Source organism: Pipistrellus kuhlii, unplaced genomic scaffold (assembly GCF_014108245.1).
Source record: "Pipistrellus kuhlii isolate mPipKuh1 unplaced genomic scaffold, mPipKuh1.p scaffold_m20_p_9, whole genome shotgun sequence".
In the NCBI taxonomy this organism is placed as follows: domain Eukaryota; kingdom Metazoa; phylum Chordata; class Mammalia; order Chiroptera; family Vespertilionidae; genus Pipistrellus; species Pipistrellus kuhlii.
The window spans coordinates 33,850,566-33,874,701 of record NW_023425595.1 but is presented as its reverse complement, the minus strand read 5'-3'; the positions used below and the strand labels follow the sequence as shown (position 1 = coordinate 33,874,701).

General features: G+C 39.9%; 1 protein-coding gene across 3 annotated transcripts in view; it reads left to right on the top strand.

Moving 5' to 3' along the window:
- The first annotated feature begins 7,534 nt into the window (after positions 1 to 7,534).
- PGM2L1 (phosphoglucomutase 2 like 1) overlaps positions 7,535 to 24,136 on the top strand; it is a 37,861-nt gene continuing 21,259 nt past the window's right edge. For 2 of the 3 annotated variants that reach the window (XR_004986121.2, XM_036426813.2), the window contains exons 1-2: positions 7,538 to 8,008; positions 21,262 to 21,429. Coding sequence is in view for 2 of the 3 variants with exons in the window: in XM_036426813.2 (XP_036282706.1) it covers positions 7,898 to 8,008; positions 21,262 to 21,429 (279 nt within the window). In the remaining variant the exon portion in view is untranslated. Of the gene's footprint in view, positions 8,009 to 21,261; positions 21,430 to 24,136 lie in introns of all 3 variants that reach the window. The other variant, XM_036426814.2, reaches the window with a different exon arrangement.

Below are 24,136 nucleotides of genomic sequence, written 5' to 3'. Positions count from 1 at the left end.
TCAGGCCACATGCCCGGGTTGCAGGTTCAGTCTCCAGTTGGGGGCATGCAGGAGGCAGTTGATCAATGATTTTCTCTCATCAAAGATGATTCTCTTTCTCCCTCTCCCTTCCTCTTTGAAATCAATAAAAATATTTTATTAAAGAGAGAAATATTACAACTCAATAAAAAAAATTAATTTTAGCGAATGTGAATAAATAGTTCTCCAAGGACAATATACAAATGGCCAACAAGCACATGAATAGAAGTTCAACATTATTAGTTTTAGGGAAATACAAATCAAAACCCCGAGATACCACTTTACATTCACTAAAATGACTAGAATCAAAAAGTGAAATAGTAAGAAGTGTTGGGAAATCTGTGGAACATTTTGAACCCTCATACACTGCTGTGTATGTAAATGGTGCAGCCGCTTGGGAATCATAGTGTTGCAGTTCCTCAAATGATTAAGCAAGATCCAGCAAATCTGTACTCTTAGACGTATACCTAAGAGAAATGAACACATATTCCTCACAAAAACTGTACATGAATGTTTATAGCAGCATTATTCGTAATAGCCAAAAGGTAGAAACAACCTAAATGTCCATCAATGGACAAATAGATGAATAAAATGTAGTACACCCATACATTGAATATTATTAAACTAAAAAAAAAAATGAATGAAATACTGAGGCATGCTATAATGTGGAAGAACCTTGGAAGCATTATCGCTAAGTGAAAGAAGCTACTCTCAAAAGATCACGTATTTATGATTCCATTTATATAAGATGTTCGGAACAGGGAAATCTATAGAAATAGAAAGTAAATTCGTTGTTGCTTAGGCCTTGAAGTGGGAAATAGAGCAATAAGGGGCTGATAGTTAAAAGGCACAAGGTTTTTTTGAGGTGATGAAAAGTTCTAACATTGACTGTGGTGATGTTTGCACATATCTGTGACTAGGTGTAATAAAAATAAAATGTATACATGAAATATGTGAATTGTTTGGTATGTGAATTATATTTCAATAAAACTGTTTTAAAAATATAATAAGGTAGTCACTCTCAGGAGCCAATCCTGCACTTCCACAAACTTGAAAGGTGGTGCCTCTTTAGATTTTGCACCCTAGGTTCTGTGTCTTGCCTTGCTCTAATCCCACATGCGCTCTGCATCCTTCCCCCCTTAAACAAAAATAAGCACTTTTTTTCACGTGGGTTTTTTTATTTGTTGGCATACTATTTTTAAAAAATATATTTTATTGATATTTTACAGAGAGGAGAAAGGGAGAGAGATAGAGAGCTAGAAACGTCAATGAGAGAGAAACATCGACCAGCTGCCTCCTGCACACCCCCCACTGGGAATGCGCCCACAACCAATGTACATGCCCTTGACCGGAATCGAACCTGGGACCCCTCAGTCCGCAGACGGATGCTCTACCACTGAGCCAAACCGGTTTCGGCCATACTTTTATTTTTATTTTATTTTTTTACTGTTTAAAGTATTATTGTGTCTCCCTTTTCCCCCAACAACTCCTCCCCAGTCACTCCCACCCCCCAAAGATAAACCACTTTTTATTACTTATATCCTCTTGCCTAGACATTTTATGTAAGAATGCTGAAAGTAGAAGTAGAAAATTGCTTGCAAGATAGTAACTTCCTTTCCATTTTTTTAGTACTTTCTTCTGCAGTGGGGTGCTTCTCCTTTTTCCAAGTTCCGCATGGAAAGGGAGGACATTCCTCTTTTTATTTCTTTTTAAATACTTAACCAGCACTTTTCTTCCTTCCTTCCTTCCTTCCTTCCTTCCTTCCTTCCTTCCTTCCTTCCTTCCTTCCTTCCTTTGCATGCTCCCTCCCTCTCTCTCTCTCTCTCTCTCTCTCTCTCTCTCTCTCTCTCTTTCTTCCTTTCTTTCAGTCCTCACCCAAGACAGGAAGGAAGGAAGGGAAGGAGGGTGGGAGGGAGAGAGAGATTGAGAGACTGAACGTTCCCTGATGGGTATGGAACCCACAAACTGATTATGTGCCCTGCCCGGGAATGGAACCAGCAACTTTTCAGGGCACAGGGCAAGGCTCAACCGACTGAGCCACTCCAGCAACGCCCGCTTTTCATTTAATTCAGTGTTCCCTAGAGTTTATGACAAGCACCCTTGTGAACAACAGAAAGAAAAAATACTTCTCTTTTCAAAGCAATCACACAGCACAATGATAAATTTCCTCAAAATGTATAGTCTTAAAATAGAAGCGTGGTGCAAGAGAAATGTGAATAAATAGTTCTTCAAGGACGATATACAAATGTGCTCAGTGGCACCACTTCAAGAAACTGGCAAACGTTTAGAGGGGATGGACATGTGGTAAACCTAGAGAGAGGCTTTGGGGTTCACAGCCTCCCCCAAGTTTCCTGGCCGTAGCTTGTTAATTGTATGCGAGGAGAAAGCTGTCAGACTTCCAGAGACCACTATAACTCTGAACAGTTCAGAAGTTAGCAGCAATCTTGAGGAATTAGTGTTTCTTCCTGGTTCTCTAGTACCAAAGCTTGGGTGGAGAGATGAGCCCCTGAAATTAATAAAACTTTAATTTCTTTCCTTTTTTTAACTATTTTTTTATTGATTTCAGAGAGGAAAGGGGGAGAGAGAGAAACATCAATGCTGAGAGAGAATCATTGATCGGATGCCTCCTGCTCACTCCCTACTGGGAATCCAGCCCACAACCCAGGCATGTGCCCTTGACCGGAATTGAACCTGGGAACCTTCAGTCTGCAGGCCGATGCTCACTGAGCCAAACCAACTAGGGCAAAATTTTAATTTCTTGCTACCCTGACAGAATGAGAGCTTTGAGGCTCTTAGGTTGTGTGTGTGTTTTTTTTTTTTAAAAAACAATGAAGAAATAGCTATTTTTTAATACATGAGGTTTTTCTTTTAAATGTTTTTATTTGGAAATAATTTCAAATTAAAATAATATAAACAATATCCATCTGTCCTTTACCCAGATTCACCTATTGTTAGCATCTCCCATTTTTATTTGCTATTTTTATAACTATTGTGCATGTATATTCACATACTACATATTTATGTATATATGTGTATGTACATAGCATTTTTCTGAACCACTTGAAGATATATCATGATCCAAAAATAGTAGGTATATTAGAACCAAGAGAGATTCTCTTTCATAACCAGTTAGGGTGCCAGATTTAGCAAATAAAAATACAGGACACTGTGGGCAAATTCTAACATAACCTAAAGCTTCTGAACTTTTCCTGACTGGGAAAACTGTTATACTCCCTCTTCTGGATACGCTTAAACATTGTTCTTGAATTTGATGAATTCTGGGTCTCCTTGGATACCTTTCAATTCCTAAGCAATAAGCCAAAGACAATGGGCAAAGTTTCTGGTAAACAATTTGTTCTATCACTATCTTGCTGATAAAAGTGAGAGTTGGCCCTGGCCAGTTTGGCTCAGTTGGTTAAGTGTCATCCTGTGCACTGAAGGGTCACCAGTTCAATTCCCAGTCAGGGCGCATGCTGGGTTGCAGGTGTGTGCAGGTGCATGTGGGAGGCAACCCATGTTTCTCCCTCTCTTTCTTTTCCTCTCCCTCTCTATTTCTTTCTCTCTCTTTCAAGTCAATAAAAACATAGTTAAGAAAATGAAAAGTAGCCCTAGCCCGTTTGGCTCAGTGGATAGAGCATTGGCCTTCGGACTGAAGGGTCCCAGGTTTGATTCCAATCAAGGGCTTGTACCTTGGTTGAATGCTCCTCCCCAAAGGGGCCTGATCAGGGCACATGCAGAAGGCAACCAATCAATGAGTTTCTCTCACATCAATATTTCTTCTCTGTCTTTCCCTCTCTCTTCCACTCTCCCTAAAAATCAATGGGAAAATATCCTCAGGTGAGGGTTAAAAAATTAATAAAATAAAATAAAAATAAATATATACACATCCTATATAATCCTATATAATAAAAGTATAAAATGCAAATCGACCGAACAGTGGAACAACTAGTCGCTAGGATATACACTGACCACCAGGAGGTAGATGTTCAATGCAGGAGCTGCCTCCTGGTGGTCAGTACAATCCCACAGGGGGGGCACTGCTCACCAGAAGCCAGGCTCGTGACTGGTGGGCGCAGCAGTGGTGGCGGAAGCCTCTCCCGTCTCTGCAGCAGTACTAAGGATGTCTGACTGCCAGCTACCCATAGGGAGCGGGCCTAAACCATCAGTTGGACATCCCCCAAGGGCTCCCTGACTGCAAGGGGGCGCAGGCTGGGCTGAGAGCCCCCCCCCCCGCAAGTGCACGAATTTCGTGCATCAGGCTTCTAGTGCACTTGGGGGGGCCCTCAGTGTGTATGTATGTATATATATACTAGAGGCCTGGTGCACGAAATTTATTCACAGGGTGGGGGTGTCCCTCAGCCCAGCCTGCACCCTCTCCAGTATGGGATCCCTCGAGGTATGTTAAACTGCCCATTTAGACCTGATTACACTGTGATCAGGCCTAAACAGGCAGTCAGACATTCCTCTCACAATCTAGGACTGCTGGCTCCCAACTGCTCGTCTGCCTGCCTTCCTGATTGAACCTAACCGCTTCTGCCTGCCAGTCTGGTCACCCCCTAACCACTCCCCTGCCAGCCTGATTGATGTCTAACTGCTTCCCTGCCAGCTTGTTTGACCCCAACTTCCCTCCTCTGCTGGCCTGTTCACCCCTAACTACCCTCCCCTACAGGGTTGATCGCCTCCAACTGACCTCCCTTGCAGGCCTGGTCCCTCTCAACTGCCCTCCCTTGCAGGCCATCTTGCAGTGGCCATCTTGTGTCCACATAGGGGCAGGATCTTTGACCACATGGGGGCAGCCGTCTTGTGTGTTGGAGTGATAGTCAATCTGCATATTACTCTTTTATAAGATAGAATATATGAGAGCTGGTTGTCTCTGGTATTGAATTAAAACTTGTATTTCTCTTTTCTTTCATACTTGCCCTCTATAATTCCACCTCCTGAAAGTTGTCATTTAAGTGGTGTTTCTAAAAACTGAATTAAACTGAGTAAGAATTATCTTATGAAACCCACTGTCTATCAAATTTCATATGCATAAATCATTATTGGATTTTGTAAAATGTAGATTCTGATTCAGCAGAATTGAGATGGAGCCTGAAATTTTGTATTTAATAAGCTCCCAGAGGACATGAATACACTGGTTGTATCACACTTTAAATAGCAAAATTATGGTCCCCAATGTCACAATCAACAGATTTATCAAATATGTAGCTATCTAGCCTCTACATAGATGTGCAGATTCAATCTCTGGTGCAGTGTCCAGAAATATAATTAAAAATTTTTTTAAATTAATTTCAGAGAGGAAAAGAGGAAAGATAGAAACATCAATGATGAAAGAGAATCACTGATTGCTGCCTCCTGCACATCCCCCTGTGGGGATGTGCCCTTGACCAGAATCAAACCTGGGATCCTTCAGTCCGCAGGCCAGCACTCTATCCACTCAGCCAAACCGGCTAGGGCTAGAAATATATATATTTTAAACAAACTCTTATGGAGATTTGAGAACCAATGGTCTATGGCAGTGGTCGGCAAACTCATCAGTCAACAGAGCCAAATAGCAACAGTATAACGATTGAAATTTCTTTTGAGAGCCAAATTTTTTAAACTTAAACTTCTTCTAATGCCACTTCTTCAAAATAGACTAGCCCAGACTGTGGTATTTTCTGGAAGAGCCACACTCAAGGGGCCAAAGAGCCGCATGTGGTTCGTGAACCACAGTTTGCCGACCACAGGTCTATGACTTTAAAATACCCTCTACCATTTTCTCTACTTATTTTGTTCCTCAAAGCCTAGTGCTGGTCTCACCTGCTGCTTGTTGCTTTTATTGGCCACCTCAGGGTCCAAACAGTTGTCTGCAGTAAGTTGCTGTTTATCATGGTCTATCTTTTCTTGCGTAGATCCTGACACCCCTAGACAGATTTTTTTTTTTATTGAGTAATTGTGTTATATACTTCCTTATTGCCTCAGCTCCTAGCATAATGCTTAGCATATAGAGTAAATGTTCAACTAGTGCTTGTCATAGACAATAACAGTGCCGATGGTGAATGATGAATCTTCCATCCAGGACACATGGTTTTTTCCCCAGGCCTTATGTGATTAAAAGAACCAGCCGACTCCATTAAAGAAACACCCAGAAACACCCAGCTGCTTCTCCAAAGCTGTAACTCCAAATTACAGCATGTTATTTTTCAGGAACTGGCACTACAATTTTTCTGTACCTTGGTAGTTTGGATTTTATTATGGCAATGGCACCTTAAAGGAAAGAAAGGAATACTTTGAATGTTTTATACCTTTTATCTATGAACCTCAAAGCACTCTAAAGCCACTTATTAAGTTACGGTAGCCATGGAGTAAATATTATTACACCCTCATTACAAAAAAAAGCAAGCTGAATAGGGAAAGAGCTGAAAAATATTTGGTCAAAATGGTAGTGCCACTGTAAAAAGGCAGACACAAGGTACTCAGGAGCAAAGGAGTGGCAGGTAAGCCCTTCTCAGCATCTCCCAGACCTCAAGCTGCGCGACGTGGAAAATGAACATTCCATAGGAGAGAAGAGGCCAAAATAAGAACTTTAAAATGACCTCAGTAATCTTTCTTCTTCCTCTATCTTCCTATTCCCATTGCTCTTGGTACCTCTCCCGTGACGCTTGTGCCTTGTAGCTGTGGCTAAGGGCTGACCCTTCTTCCCTCCCTCACAGCTTCCTTGTCTGTTTTCGGTCATGTTGTTCTCCCAGCCTCCTTAGCCCTCGGTAGCAGAGAGCGAAAAGAACCGCCCGCTGAGGAAGTCTGAAAGCGGGTCAGAACCCCCGCTTCCATCACGAATGTCGCCTCCGAGAGAGTCGGTTCCCTCTGAGAGAAAGGCAGTTTCCTCTTTGTGTGCAAAATGGGGAGGATCACGCCCACCTACCTCCCAGGAGGGTTGGAGCGAAAGAACGCACCTCGTTCACTGTTAAAAGGCTCAGTGAGGGAGCCGCTGTCCCCTCCCTACACCAGTCCTTATTTATTTAATTAATGCAAGCTCAGGGCACGCGCCCCAGGGTACCAGGTACCGGGAGTGTCCCTCAGGGGAACAGCCTCGAGATAGATGTTTCCCTGGAGGAAAGGGAGGGTGCGGCTCTGCTGGGAGTCGTAGTCCTTAGCGACGGTCTCCGCAGACCCCGGGGGATGGAAAGAACTACAAGCCCCATGAGGCCGTGCGGCAACGGCCCCGCGCACCGGGCCTCCGGGCGCGCGCCCCGGAGCCGAAATGGGAGAGCGGCCTGCGCGCACCCCACGCGCCCGGGGCTTGGCGCTGGCTCGGGGCAGCCGGCCGGGAAAAGGAGACGCGTGGGAGAGTGTGTGGGGGCCGACACAAAGACAACACCCGTGGCAGGGGGCCATGGAGAACATAAAAAAGAGCCGCGCTTCATTTCCTCACCCCCGCGGCGGATCTTAACGCGCTACAGCTGAGACGCCCGGAGCGCCCGGGTTCCTCGCACCTCACGCCCCCCACCCCCAACCCCCAAGCTTAAATCCTAAGGGGCGGGGCCAGAGGCGGGGGCGGGGCCTAAGGTAGCCGGGGCGGCGGCGGCGGCCGAGGCTGCGGCTGCGGCGGTGACTAAAACCCAGGCATCGGCGGGGACTGTTGTTGTTCTCTCCCGGCGCGACCGCCTCTGTCCAGGCGCCCAGAGCGAGGAGACCAGGAGCTGGTGCGGTGAGGAGCGGGCGGCCGCCTCCTCCTCCTCTCTCCCGCGTCTCTCAGCCGCGACCGGAGCTGGTGCAGACATCCTGCCGTTGGTCTCCGATGCCCTTCCGTGAGGAGGGGCCGCTGGGACCCCGGTGAGCGCACCTCAGGCTCTTCATCGGCCCCCCCACACCCGCGCACCCCAGCCTGCCCGCAGCCATGGCTGAAAACGCCGAGGGGGACCTGAACTCCAACCTGCTCCACGCCCCCTACCACACCGGGGACGCGCAGCTGGACACGGCCATCGGGCAGTGGCTCCGCTGGGATAAGGTGGGTACCTGGGCAGCCGGCATCCTCCGCTTTCTCCCCGCACGCCCTCCCTTCTTCCCTCTCTCCCTCCCTCCCACACGCTGCCTGCTGCCGCTTGTCCCCACCTGGTGCTCGGCGGGCTGCGGAGGAGATGGCTCCGGCCGCCGGGAGGGAGCCCGCGGGGCCGGGCGGGGCCCCCCACCTCCGCCCGGGCTGACCCCCCGGGGCCCTCGGAGCGGGGCAGGGACGGTGCGGTCGCTTCCTTTTACGGGGAGCGCGATCGCAACCTCCCTTTCTCCCCTCCACCCCCACCCTTCAAGGGCTTGTCGTCTCTCTCTCAATAAATAATAATAATAATAATAATAATTAATCATCATCATCCTAAGTTGTATTCGTCATAGAGCTTTCCTTTCCCTTTCCTTTCTCTAAACCTGAGAGTGGTTTTTGTCACGCCTCTTGGACGCTTCTAACCGCTATCCGCCTTGGTTCTGGTCTGCTGTGTTTCCACCTGCCGTCGCTAGGTAGTGGCTGATCTATCACTCCCCAGTTAGTCTTCTCTAGAATCGCCTTTTGCTCTTGAGAAAGGTAAAGAGTTCTCTTACCACCTTCTTTCCCTTGCCGGGAATTATTTCCTGGAAGTATTGTGTTAAAACAAAACAAAACAAAAACAAAAAAATCTCCACACACAACCATGTTTTCCAGCTTTCATATGATGCTGTGATACAGAAATGTTTTTGTGTTGTCCATTCCTCCTCTGTTCTCCCCACCCCCACCCCCCCAAGTTTTGCGGTTATTTCATCTTGTGCATTCTTGTGGGACGGATCTGTGCGAGCAGAATTAAAATGCAGCCATCACACTTAAAAAAAAAAAAAAAAAAGGCCCTGGTGGCTCCAACAAAGGAAGGTGAGCCAAGCCTTTGCTTTGTCGAACACATGCAGTGCATCTGTGGACATCGAGAAGTAACATTTAAAATGGAGTTCTAGTGCTGAATTAAATAGTCTGGTAGTATGTGAAATCATGCTGTACAAATAATTTCCTAAAAGATGAGCTTTGTGAAAAAGTTTTATTTTCACTTTGTTCAGTCATTCATGCATTCGGCAAAAAAAAATGTTTATTGAGCCCTGGCCAGATGACTCCGTTGTTTGGAGCATCCTCCTGTACGCCAAGTGATTGCAGGTCCATGCCCAGTCAGGGCACATACCTCGGGTGTTGGTCAGATTCCCCATCTCTAGCATCTCTCTCTCCTCTCTCCTTTTTCCCTCTCCCCTCTCCCTTTTCTCTTTCCTTCCATCCCTTCTTCCCTCCCTCCCCGCTCTAAAAATCAATGAAAATATATCCTCAGGTGAGGATTTAAAAAAACAAACAAAAAAAACACACCACCACAAGAGATTTTATTGAGCACTGGATAATGTTTCAGGGCCTATCAGCCCAGGGAATACTACTGGTGAGGAAGATAGGGAAGGGTTCTTGTCCTCCAAAAGCCTCAGTCAATGGACAAGGAAGACTAACAAATAAGCAATCCCGTGTTAGTTAGCATTACTTGATCATATGCATCTTGGCCATTCTCATTCTTCCTCTAGAGTCTAAACCAGTGCTTCTCAAACCCTGAAGTGCTTACAGATCACCAGATTCTGATTTAGGAAGCCTGAGCAGGGCTTGAGGATTCAGCCTCAGACTGAGCTCCCAGATGATACCAGTGCTGCTGGTTTTTGAACCACACTTTGAGTAGCAAGACTCAAGAGCAGCAATTTTTAACTGGTGTGCGGCGAGAATTTTTAAAACATGCAATACCCGACTAGTCAGGGGCACTGACCTCGGCTTAGATTGTTAAATTAAAAAATCACAACAGCCAACATAGCAATAGCTGTCCAGTGTGACTGAATCAAAATTATACCTCTTTTTTTTTTCTTTTTTTTTTTTTGGTCAGATCGTATATTTTTTTGGTGTGCTGCAGAATTTCAGTAATTAGTTTGTTTGCCATGGGATATAAAAGGTTGAAATTCACTGCTTTAGAGTGTTCTGATTGCAATAAGCTAGAGAACCAACTCTCCTATTGTAGGATTTGGATATAAATATATATAAATAAATATATAAGTAAATATATATGTATATTTATGTATATAAATAGCCCTTATTTAACATAAAGATGTGCCTTTAAATCCATTTTGGCAGTATTTATAAAATGCCTGCTATAATATAGTTCCTCACTGTGGAAGGATACAAAAGAAGTGAAGATTCAAAGATTGCTTTTCTGCTTTGAGTCCATTAGAAAGGAGAGAACCTAAGAGAAATAAAAGCGCTAAGGCTTAGCATATAGTAAAATGATATATATTGCAAACTGTATAAATGTCTTCAGGAGGGAAAATTAAATTGCAAAAGAATGTTATCCTTATATGTTTATTACAGCTATTTATTTTTGTTTACAGTCAGCTGCTTTCATTGATAATCAGTAAATGCATGTGGTTGCATTTACATCTCCCTAAAGTGAAAGGAAGGTTTATTCAAAGACAACTTGTAGAATTCTAACACAACTTAATTTACTAGTAACTATTAGGTATGTCAAAGCCTTTGTTTTTCATTGCCATGAATGAGATAATTTTGTTCAGGTGCCAGTTTTGAGTATATTCTTCTTAATGAATTTCTCTTTTAAAAAATTATATTTTTATTGATTTTAGAGAGAAAGGAGAGGGAGAGAGATAGTGATAGAAACATCAATGATAAGAGAGAATCACAGATCGGCTGCCTTCTGCACGTCCCCTACGGAGGATCAAACCTGCAACCCGGGCATATGCCCTTGACCGGAATCGAACGTGGGACCCATTGGTCCACAGGCCAACACTCTATCCACTGAGCCAAACCAGCTAGGCCCTTAATGAATCTCTTGATTAATTTTTTTAAAGATTGTCTATGCTGTGCCTAGATATTGTTGGGATATACTGAGATATAAAAAGATTATAACATACATATAAACATAAAAAGATAATGCTGAGTAGTTTTAGTGGCAATTAAATGGTTTACAGACAGCTCTTTTAGGAGTTAAAAAGTAAGAGTGACCTGTGGACTGGGATGGTCAACGAAGACTTTTCTAGAAGAAAGGATCTAAGCTACAGCAGAATTTGGAGAGCCAGCCTTCATTGAAAGTGGAAAAGAAAATCTTAATTTATATCTAAAGTGCCGTCTATATACAAGGCACTGTCTGAAAACCTGTGGGAAATACAAAGATGAAATAGATATGGATTGTATCTTTTTTTTTTAAACAGTCTTAGTTTTATTTTTATTTTTTTAAAATATATTTTATTGAGTTTTTACAGTGAGGAAGAGAGAGGGATAGAAACTTAGAACATCAATAAGAGAGAAACATCTACCAGCTGCTTCTTGCACACCCCTTACCGGGGATGTGTCCACAACCAAGGTACATGCCCTTGACTGAAATCGAAACCGGGACCTTTCCAGTCCGCAGGCCTACGCTCTATCCACTGAGCCAAACCGGTTTCGGCTGGATTGTATCTTTAAAGAGCGTAGAAGGGAAGATAAAACAAAAGCTCATAAATATAATACAGGGAGTAAATAACAGGTGCCCTTAACAGAGGAACAGATTTAAATAATTTTGATAACTACTTAATATAAATATTAAAGATTAATTAATCCTCTTAATGAGAGAAAATACTTTTAATTGGTAAATAAGGGTGTATATTGTAGACTGAGAATGTAGGTAAGCTAGGTTGTATCCCTACATTGTAGAGTGCTAAAATACAAAATAATAGGCCAGATTCACAGCATTTATCTCATTTCATGTTGACAACATCTATAGTCTAAACGAGAAACTGAGCTTAATTGGAAGAAAGAACCTACCAAATGCCACTGATTCTAATGACTCTTAGTGAAGCACATAATTTATAAATTGATCAGAGGGCAACTTGCTACTTGCTTAAGTCACCAAAATTGCTAGTTTTTAGCCTTGGTGGGGCAGTGTACTTTGAAAAGTCTTCATGAAAAACGTGTTGTTTCTGCTAACTTTCAGAATTAAAATTTAGACTTGTTAACATGGAGAGGAAGACTACTCCAAGCAGAGACTGAAACTTCAGTGTGTGTCTTCAGCAGGGAAAACTAAATTACAAATCGATGTTATCCTTCTCTGTGTGTTCTTAGAACATTTGTTTCTGCTGTAGCTTAGGGGACAGAGAGAAACGGCTGAGAAGGCATGTAGAGACCAAGTCATAGAAAGCCTTTACAACACAGGTTCCAGCTCTGTAGGGTCACTTATATGCAGCCTTTAAAAAATAAATATAATACTATAAATGTAGTTTCACTTATGATTTTTCTTAATAGCATTTTCTTTTCTCTAGCTTACTTTATTATAATATAAGAATACAGTATGTAATACATGTAACATACAAAATATGTGTTAATTGACTGTTATCAGTAAGACTCCTGGTCAGCGGTAGGCTATTAGTAATTAAGTTTTGGGGGAGTCAAAAGTGAATTTTTGACTGCAGGGAGCTAAAAGGGACTAGTGCCGTGGTCGGCAAACCACAGCTTGATAACCACACGTGGCTCTTTGGTCCCTTGAGTGTGGCTCTTCCACAAAATACCAGGCCTGGGCAAGTCTATTTTGAAGAAGTGGCGTTAGAAGTTTAAGTTTAAAAAATTTGGCTCTCAAAAGAAATTTCAATCGTTGTACTGTTGATAGTTGGCTCTGTGGACCAATGAGTTTGCCGACCACTGGGCTAGTGCCCCTAATACCCATCTGTTCTAGAGTCAGCTGTGATTTGTCTTTAGTGGCCTTGAATAAATAAAAGTGTAAGTGTTAAAAAGTAAATAAATAGTGCAATAGGGTGTTCATTGGGCAGTCCGGTATCCCGGGTAGTTACAGTGGGGGCATTCCATTGGTAAATCTACTGTAGCTCAGGATTTGACCCTTGGTGTATTGGGCCATGGCATTTTTAAAAATAGTGAGCAGAACACTCTGATCTCACTGAAGGTCTGTGTCGAGAAAGAGTAGAATGAAAAGTTAACAATAGATTAGGTTAGTTAAGGTTATGAAATGCCTGGAAATAGAAATAAAAAGACTTTCATTGAAGCCAGAGACTTTCGGACATTTAGCAGTGATATTTTTTTCAAGCAAAATGTAGCCCAGATTTTTTAAAATGGTGAATGAATTCCCTTTTAAGTCATCTTGTGTTGGAACACATACCATGGAGCCTCTCTGCTTCAAGGTGGTCTAGTCCAATTTCACTACGAAGAGACCCACAGTAGTTGTGGAAATTAGCCAGTTGTGGTAGAGCCTGGACCAGAGCTTGGATCTGCCACTTAGTTCAATCCAATTTTTATAGTAACAGTTTATATTATATTGTTTTGTTCACATTTTTACAATTCTTTACTTAATTTGGCATTTAATCAACGAAAAGTACAAAATACATATGGCTTTGTCAATCTTGGGAAATATTAGTACTTACCACTTGAATTTATTTGTGTAGTGTTTCAAACTTTGTAAAATTATATATATATATTCATAGCAAACTTGAGTGGTGGGCAAGCTAGAATGTGGTTATCCCATTTTTTACAAGCAAGAAACTTAGTTTCAGAAAAGGAAAATGACTTGCTCAAGGACATATGGCTTTTAAGTAGTAGAGTTGGGACTAGAACCCAGGACATTTGACCTTTACTCAAATTTTCTTATCCTGTATCAGACCTTATAATCTGAATACTTAGCAAATGTTAGTTACATCATCATCAGTTTCAGGAACCTCATTAAAATCATTTTGTCTTTTAAAAAGCTGGAATAGGATGTAATATTAAGCAAAAAAACATCATGAAAATTTTTTCAAGAGCTATATTTGCTGCTCAACAGTTGCTTTGGTCTCCTTGGCAACAACATTCTCCTTCTGTCCCAGAAATTTAGTACATATAATACAAAGGAGAGTTTGGATTTATTTCCCTTTTTAAAAACAAATTTATTTTTCTTTTTATTCCTTTTTTTTTTTTTTACATTTCCCTCAGTTTCTACCATTTTCTTTTTAATTTATTGGTATTTATTTCAAAGAAATACATGTTTATGATAAAAAATAGTATAAAAGGGATTATAATGGGAAGTAATGTTTCTAACTGCCTCTTCGCATCTGCGATTTGCCCTTTAGAAGCCATTTTCAGCTTTGTTTTTAGTTATTCTCATGGTTACCATCAAAAAACTAAATAATGTGCTAGTAGCACTTCCCTTGATTTATTTTAGATATCATCTGCCAAATACATGCTATGAAAAAATGGGAGCTCACTCACCATTCTTTACCACTCGTAATTTCATTATGCCATCAGTTTTCATTATTCTTCTGAAAGTTTACATAATGTAATTAGTGCTAACAAAGCCTGCAGAACAATAAGCCCAGCTCACAAACACAGAGCTCCTAATGGCCATTCTACAGTACTTAGGAACAGACCGGCAGAAAACATGCCTATATATTCAAAAACAGAAAACCCATACCAGCTTTCCAGAAAAATCTGTGGATGTCAATGACTAACCAAGGTCAAGTTATATAAAAAAAACAAACATCATTTGCTTGTTTGAATTGTTTTTTGCCTACTTTATATGTCTGTTCTGTTTGTTTTTAAGAAATATCCTCCCTTCTCCCCCCCAAATAAAAGCTTGATTAGCAACTTAGTGCAGAGTTTACTATAGGAGTGCATTTTCACCAAATTGCTCTCTGCATTATGGCGAATTAGTACTGAGGCTGCTGCCCTCTGGTGTTGGGAGTTAATGGAGAAAATGATTAATGCTGGTGGAAAGAATAGACAGACAGTAGTGTGTCCAATCCTGCTTGAGATCTTCCACAACAAATAATTTAGTGAGCACTGTATCGTTTAAAAAAAAAACTATGAATATTGTCATATTTAATGCCCCAAGAGAGTATGAAAATTACAGTGTAAATGAAAAATACCGTGCTTCTTACATACAAAAGCCTTTTTGCTTTCGGCTAGCCAGAATCTTGTTAGAAAATCTCTTCAATAAATTCAGTATACAGTGGTTTTACTTTGTGGTTTCTGCTTCAGAATGTTCTCATGTAATTTTCCCTCTGAAATATCTTATTATTCATGCAAATAAAAATTAGAGAAAACATAAATGTCCACCAATAGGGCAAAGGATAAATAAACTGGGATGCTTTGCAGTAGTTGAAAAGATTAGCATAGATATTACATATATTGGACAGATATTCAATTAAATAAGCAAGTTATAGAGAATCACGTACAATTTAATACCATATAATAAAAGGGTAATATGCAAATTGATCAAATGGCAGAACAACCAGTAGCATGATGCACACTGACCACCAGGGGGTGGACGCTCACAGGAGCTGCCTCCGGTGGTCGGTGTGCTCCCACAGCCAACCTCCCGCAGCCCCAACCCCCAGCTGGCCCGCCTGATCAGCTCAGTTGGGACTGGGTGAGACAGGCCGATCTGCCCTGATCACCTGCCAGGCAGAGGGACCCCACCCATGCATGAATTCATGCCACAGGCCTCTAGTTAAAAATAGAAATTTAAATATAGTAAACAGAACAATTAAGTGGTCAATTGTCTGACTGCTAGTTCTTAAGAGCAATAGGAATTCAGTCAGGAAGACCTTAAAAAAGTAGAATTTGAGCTTGATGGATAAGTAGGATAGGAATAGATGATGGATATAGAGGCAGAAAACTTAAGGTGAGAGAAATGTTAAAAAAAAAAAAAGGAAGATGAAACTGATCAGGGAAATGAGACTGAACAGGGGGCATGTAAGAACAATGAAGAGATTTAGGAAAACTAAAATATAACACATGTTTTTGGACTGCTAAGTTGGTTAAGAGTAGATGATAGAAAACTAGTGTTTTTTGAGTGATCATATGCCAGACATGGTACTAAATGCTTCCATGTTAAAAATCGCTTTTAAACTTAACTCCCAAGGATCATTTGAGGTAGTTATTCCCATTTTTTAACCTACACAGGTTTGAGCCCTGACCAGGGCGGTTAAATGGTTATAGCATTGGTCTATGTACCTAAGTATCAAAGGTTCAATTCCTGGTCAAAGTAGATTCCTGGTTGCAGGTTTTATCCCCAGCCTGGCCTGGGCTCACCAGGGAGGTAACCAATCCATGTGTCTCTCTCCCTCTTCCTCTCTCCCCTCTTTCTTCCACTTCCCTCTCCCACTCTCTCTCAAAATTAATGGGAAAAATATCCTTGGCTGAGGATTAACAACAACAAAAAAGTGGTTTAGACTTTTCTGCCCTTTAGGATCTGGTCCCATCCTTCCTAACCTTTACATTTGGTGTAACTGGCATTGGATGCTATTGTTGGGTCTTGGGTGATTAATCTGGCTGCAGCATGTAATTAGGATAGGATGAATTAAAGTTGTGGAGGGTAGCCTGGAGACTTCTTCTAGAAATGTGGATATCAAAGTTTTACCTTAGGGAACTTATAGAGCCTTTTAAGAAAACCAAGGAAGGCCAAAACCGGTGTAGCTCAGTGGATAGAGCGTCGGCCTGCGGACGGAAGAGTCCCAGGTTTGATTCCGGTCAAGGGCACATAACCCTGGTTGCGGGCACATCCCCAGTAGGAGGTGTGCAGGAAGCAGCTGATGATGTCTCTCTCTCATCGGTGTTCCTAACTGTCTATCCCTCTCCCTTCCTCTCTGTAAAAATAAATAAAACATATTAAAAAATATCAATTAAAAAGAAAGAAAACCAAGAAAGAAGTAATGAAACTTATTAATAAATTTATTTCTCTCTTCTTAAAAATACAGAGAATGATAAACAGTTCCCATTTTGTTAAAACATAAAATTTTGCTAAATTTGAATCAGATCTGCTTTTTAAAGAAATAAGCAAATTACAGATTAAGTTTAATTTCCCCTATTCACTTCCTGACCCCATTTTCTCCCTATTCTCCTTTCCCCAGAGTAACAAAGGCATATCTAGGAATTTTAGGGTTTTATCTAAATTTCCTGTTTGGTTAAAAAATTGTTTTGTTTTTCACTAAATAAAGATAACCCTGGGAGTTAAACAGCTCCTTTAAAAAAAAAATCACTGTCAAAATTATTTCAATGCCTGAAAACACTCAACAAAAGTAAAGTATTATATATCTTATCAATCTACCTAATAAAAGAGTAACATGCTAATTGACCTTATGATGCCCACCAGCCAATCAGGAGTGGGTATGCAAATTAACCCAACAAATATGGTGGGTTAATTTGCATACACAGGCAGCCGCTTTGGGCCTCTGGATGGTGAGGGAAGGCGGAAAGGCGGCTCCAGCCGGAGTGAAGGCAGTTCTGGCAGCCAGGGGAAAGAAGGCCCATTCTTGCACGAATCTTCGTGCATCAGGCCTCTAGTGTGTGTGTGTGTGTGTGTGTGTGTGTGTGTGTGTGTGTGTGTATGTATGTATATATATATAAAAGGCTAAGAGACCAACCATCTGTCCTTCTGACCAGTCGACTGGCCCTGGCTGGCACTGGCAATTTAAAAATAAGTGTTGACTAACCATGCACCAGACATATAAAGCTCTCACTGGTGCCAATTGCACTCGACATATGTATCTGAAAACCAACTATTGGCACTTTGTTGTTATATCATGTTTTTGTTTGTTTATTAATTTATCAGTCATTGTTTTCATATCATGTTTTTGTTATTTTTATATCATGTCTTTGTTGTTTTTATATCATGTTGTTTATTAATCAATTTATATATTATTTTCATATACATTTTACTAATTTTCTTTCATCTCTGACTTCTATTATAGAAAAATAAATAATGATATTAAAATATTTTGTATTTTAATTATATAATACTATACTATATATACTATTTTGACATGTAATTTTTTCAGTAGCATAATTATCACATGAATCTTTCTTCTAATTAATTTCCTTTCAGTGTTCACAAATCTATGCATTGGGCCACTAGTAATATATAAACATTAGTATATAACTTGAAAATGTGGATACTATTAACTTATCTCTAAACATTACACTATTACAAGATTTTTAGAAGCTGTATTTCCTTAATAGAATGAAAGTCAATAATAAAATAACATTAAATACAGGCTAAGATGTTCATCTAAGTAGAAATGTCATAATTTACAAAAATAATAAGTTTTATTTGTGATTTCTGTAAAATTAGATTCATACATAAAATAAATGACTTAAACATCTTCTCCCAAAAAATATCAAAGAATTTTTACAAATAGAAAAATTTAACAGTAAGCGAGTTGATAGTATACCTTAGTACTACAGTTCAACTCACACCAATGTGTATTTATTTTTGTAATTTTCATGCCCTTGGGGGGAACAAGAACCTCTGTTTCATAAAGCACTGAGAATTCAAGCACCTTTTAAGTATTGAGTGTTTGATTTTGTGTGCTTTAACAGGTAGTTAACTTGGTTGAACACTAACTGCAAACTGTTTCTTGAGAGGCTGCTCAAATCTCAATTTATTCTTTTATCTTTAGCTGAAGTCTGTCTCACATACATAGTACTGGAGCCAGCTAGGGAGTTGGGCAAAGTGTACAGAATGTTGGGTTCTCCCCCTCCGACTCTCTCCTTTCTGGACATACACCCCTGTGGTTACCCCGAACTCTGTGCTCTGGTTCTTCAGGCGACAAAGACTGTAGAATTTTCACTGGTGTTTTAGCCACTGTGCATGGTTCCGATTAATACCTGCCTTTCCGTTAAAAGCCATAAAAATGGGAAACTCACCCTGCGCTGGTCCCTTGTCCCAAGTGTCAGCTCCCTTTTACAATCATTTACATTTGTCCACTCTCCAGTACCTTCAGGTCTTTGTGGGTTTGGTTTGGTTTCTTTGTCTTTGTATTTTGTCTAGAGTTTACAGTGGTTACCTGTGGGAAGGTCAGATATTGTTGGAGTTTACATGGCCATAGAGGAAACAGATGGTTTAAAATGAATTTTCTGTTTGTTGATACAGAGAAATGCAGTTGACTTTTGTATATTGACCTGGTATCTAACAACCCTACTATATTTTAACATTCATTCTAAAAATTATTTACTCTTGAAATTGTTTATGTGCTGAACCGTTTCATCTGTAAATATGTGTTTTGTTTCTTTTGCAGTTTTTGTACTTTTTGTCTCCTTTTCTTGCTATAAGCTTTAGCTAGGACCGCTAGCCATTATCATATTCAGGAAGTTTCTTTCTATTTCTTGTGTGCTAAAAGTTAAAAGTATATACAGTTGACACTTGAACAAGACAGGTCCATTTATGTGCATATTTTTTCAATAAATATGCAGTTAGCCCTTTGTATCTTCAGGTGTTTTATCCGCAGTTGGAAATTCATAAATGTAGAGGGCCAACTGCATGCATTGATCTATGTCATTTTATCATATATAAGGGACTTGAGCATCTATAGATTTTGGTATCTGTAGCAGTCCTGGAACCAATTCCCCACAGATACCAAGGGACTGTAGTTTTTGAGTCAAAAGTTATATGCCAATTTTTATAACACTCGGTTGGGCACCCTAAACCCCTGCATTGTTCAAAGGTCAACTGTGTATATTTACATATATGTATCTTAGGTTCAGGTCCCTAGAAGCCAAGATGGGGATTCTTGTGTAAATGATTTATAAAAGGACTACTCTGGGGAGGAACCTGTAGGGGAGTGAGGGAATGATTTCGTCTCAGGTGAAATTGAATCTCAACTTAATTTGTTGGCCCTCCAGAGAATTAATTGCATAATGGAGTTATAACCCTGCAGCAAACAGTCATTGGCTGTTGGCCATGGGGAAAGGTGTATATAGCCTTCATGTGTTCTGCACAAACAGATTCAGAAACAGAGACAAAAGGGATGGTTACCAGAAGGGAGGAGGTGAAGAGGAGGGTGAAAAAGGGAAGGAGTTTTTAGTCAATAAGATTGTGAAATGTTTACATGTGACAGATGAGTATTAGAATTAGTGGTTTGACCACGTTATAAGGTATAAAAATGTTGAATCACTATATTATACACCTAAAACTAATACAACCAATGTAAGATTGTATACCAGCTATACTTAAATAAAAAATAAATTTATCAAACCACAACCAGAATTCAAGGTTGGTATAATATTAGAAAATCAATCAAGGTTATCTTTGACAGGTTAAAAAAGAAAAATCTCATATATATGTATCAATTTCAACAGATGCAAAGTGCCTAATAAAGTTAGACATTTGTTACATAAGATAAAATCTAACAAACAAGGACTATATGTAAATTTAGTGTGTGTGTGCTAAGATCCCCCCAGAGATCCATTTAACTAGTTGGTTATGTCCATTTCCAGCTATTATAGGTACTACTACTATGAGTTCACACATGTGCATCCTTCTCTGGAGAACTGTGGTTGGCAAAACTGTGGCTCAAGAGCCACATGTGACTCTTTGGCCCCTTGAGTGTGGCTCTTCCACAAAATACCATAGCCGGGGGGTCTATTTTGAAGAAGTGGCGTTAGAAGAAGTTTAAGTTTAAAAATTTTGTCTCTCAAAAGAAATTTCAATCATGTTGATATTTAGCTCTGTTGACTAATGATTTTGCTGACCACTGCCCTAGGATGATCAGAGCCAGCTTGTACAATTCCACTTCTTTCTCTGCCAACTTATTTCACTTAGCACAATACCCTCTAGATCCCTGTTGTCACAAATGACAAAATTTCATTCTTTTTTATTGCTGAGTAATATTCCATTGTGTATATGTACTACATCTTCTTTCTCGATTTATCAACAGACACATAAATTGCTTCCATATCTTAGCTAGTGTAGATTTTGCTGCAGTGCACATAGAGGTGCATATATCTTTTTTAATAATGTCTTCTCATTTTCTTTGGATAAATACCCAGAAGTGGAATTGCTTTAAGATAAGGCCCAACACCATAAAACTCAAGAAAACATAGGAAATAAACTATCTGACATCAGTCAGAGTAATATCTTTGTGGACACATCCCCTCATGTAAGGGAAACAAAATAAAGAAAACAAATGGGACGTCGAACTAAAAAGTTTGTTCATAGTGAAGGAAACCTTCAACAACAATAACAAAAAAAAGGAAACCTACTGACTGGGAGAAAATATTTTCAAATTATATATTTTATAAAGGATTGATATCAAAATATGTAAGAAACTTATACAACTCAATAACCATGACCTCCTGGTTCATAGGTTAACTCAACCATTGAGCCATGCTGGTCAGACTATTCATAGCATTTATGGGCTCCTTAGAAAGGCTTCATATTAGGACTCTGATTGTTATTCTGATTAAGTTTTACTATTTCTTTTTTATAGAATCCCAAAACAAAAGAGCAAATTGAAAATCTGTTACGAAATGGAATGAACAAGGAACTTCGGGATCGTCTTTGTTGCCGAATGACTTTTGGGACTGCAGGGCTTCGTTCTGCTATGGGGGCAGGATTTTGTTATATCAATGACCTTACAGTAATACAATCAACACAGGTAAGTCTGTACACTTTTTATCACTCGGTGTTTTTTACTGGGTAAATTAGGTAGTGCCTTTCTAAAAAAAAACTCAAAACCTTCATATTCAGGAAGATACTCTCTTGAAGGAAAATAAAAAGAATAAATTCTGATCTTTGATTTATCTTAGAAGGCATTTCTATATCTTCAAGGTCAAAGTAGGAGTTACTTTAGTTGTCATTATCACCTTCTTGACAGTGTTACTTTGCATTTGTCATAAAAAGGTGAAATCTTTTGGTTAGCTTTTGTCTTATGATTTAGCAAGGCCTAAAATGGTCAAAATTCTTTTCTTTAGAGCTTTAAGGCAAGAAACAATTTCTTTTGACTCTTTTAACAAATGAATATTGACATTCCCTATTTAGATTACCCATTGTGGCATATATCCATTGATACAGGTTAATCAGAGTATTTGGAAAATTTAGTTGAAAATCTTTCCCTTGGTTCTTCATATCCATTTGAGAGTTCTTTAAGATAGTGTATGACAAACGCCATTTATTTTATATCTCCCCATTTTATACAATTTATTTTTGGAAATAAAGAAACTAATTACTTTTGTTTCCAGTGAATCATCATCATTGCTTCAAGGAACTATACTTGCTTGAAGGCCAAAATGCATTTAGCATATACTTAAAATAGATCCGGACTAGAGAAATGTTCAGTAGTCATAATTCTAATTGATCCTGGCTAACAATGAATCATCTTTAGCCTTGTTCTGAGGGAATTCTCTAAAGCCAAGGGCTAGTGCAGGGAGTGGGGATGAAGGGATGACAACATACATAACACCTCCCCCACCCCATCTCCTCATCTAGAGATGCTTCAGTTCAATCTTTTTTATATATTGGGTTTCCTTGTAAGCTTTCATTTTAAATGAAGATTCCTTGACTTAATAAAATGGGATGGAGGAGCTGTTTGAAAAAAAATTTCTATGAAAGTGCAAATTTATACACTAGTTGAGTGTGAAATAGAAAAGTCAGATGGAATCTGATTCTTCAGCCTTAGCCCTTTTAGAGGGAAATAAAATGGATTTTCATACCAAAGAATAATAGAATAATATGAGGTTCTGTGAGGTTTTAGAATAGTATAATCATTAGAAATAAATAAGTGGGTGGAACTAGCCAATTTGGGTGTGCATGTGCACACATACACATAACATACATAGAAAGTAAGTTGGGAAGAATAATTATTCTTTTTTAAAAAGATTTTTAAATTGATTTTTAAAGAGAGAGAGTAAACATTGATGTGAGAGCAAAGCACGGATTGGCTGCCTCCTGCATGCCCCCTATCAGGGATCCAGCTCGCATCTCAGTAACGTGCCCTGACCCAGAATCAAATCAGCAGCCTTTCAGTGCATGGGATGATGCCCAACCAGCTGAGCCACACTGGCCAGGGCAAGAATAATTATTCATATTTTTATATATATATATATATATATATATATATATATATATATATATGTTATAATTGATTTCAAAGAGAGGAAGGGAGAGGAAGAGATAGAGACATCAATGATGAGAAAGAATCATCAATTGGCTGCCTCCTGCGTGCCCCCTACTGGAGATCAAGCCCATGATCTGAGCATGTGCCCTGACCTGGAATTGAACCTCCTGGTTCATAGGTCGATGCTCAACCAGTGAGCCATGATGGGCAGAATAATTATTCTTGAAAGAGCCCTGGCAGAATAATTAGCCTTGAAAGAGCCCTATGTGGCAGCACCTAATGAAGCCCCAGAAGTCACTGGGGCTTCATTAGGTGCTGCCACATAGTTACAGCAGTGCCTTCCACATGGTAGGTCTTTAATTAATCAGTATAACTTGGTTTTAGTTGAATGAATGACCTTGGGCAAGTCATTAAATGGAGCATCAATCTTATTCTGCTTCCTTTTTGAAGAGATGTTAAAAGACAGACAAAAATAGAAATGGTATCTGCATTTCTGTCCTTTTAGGGTTGTAAGGCAACATTTGTGAAAGTAGTTTTAAAGAACTTGTAACAATATGAAATGCTAGAGGCCCAGTGCAGGAATTTGTGCATGGATGGGTCTGGCTGACCCACCCCAAACAGAGCCATTTGGAGTCTGGGCCAGCCAGGGGAGGGTCCCCGGGGTGGTTGGCCAGCCGGCCCTGCCCCCTGGTCAAACTCTGGTCAAACTCTCCATCAAGGGGACAATTTGCAAATTACCCTTTTATTATATAGGATTATTTTTAGAAATGAAAGTGTTAATGTTACCAAATCATTCATAAGCTAGTTAAATGGTTTTAGCTATTTTCATGATGTTTTCAATATTAAATACTTCATTTTTCATCACCCTTGACTGTTGGAGATACTCTAGTTTTTAGGATTTTCTTTTCTGTGAGATTTTAAAACTAAGGAATTAGAAATGGGATAAGCCATTTTAAGAAATGTTCTAATGAAGGTTTATGTTGTTGACTAAAAATGTTTGTGTCATAAATAGGTGAAATCTTTTGATTAGCTTTTGTCTTGTGATTTAGAAAGGCCTAAAATGGTCAAAATTTTGTTCTCTACAGCCTTAAGGCAAGAAACAATTTCTTTTGGCCTTTCTAATAATATTTTTAGCACATCCCTTATTTCCCCCCTTCGTGTTTTATGTAATGTATTTTGTTTAATATTTACTTTATATTTTTGTGGTATTAAATGTTTCTGAAACCCCAGGAAATAAATATTTGGCATC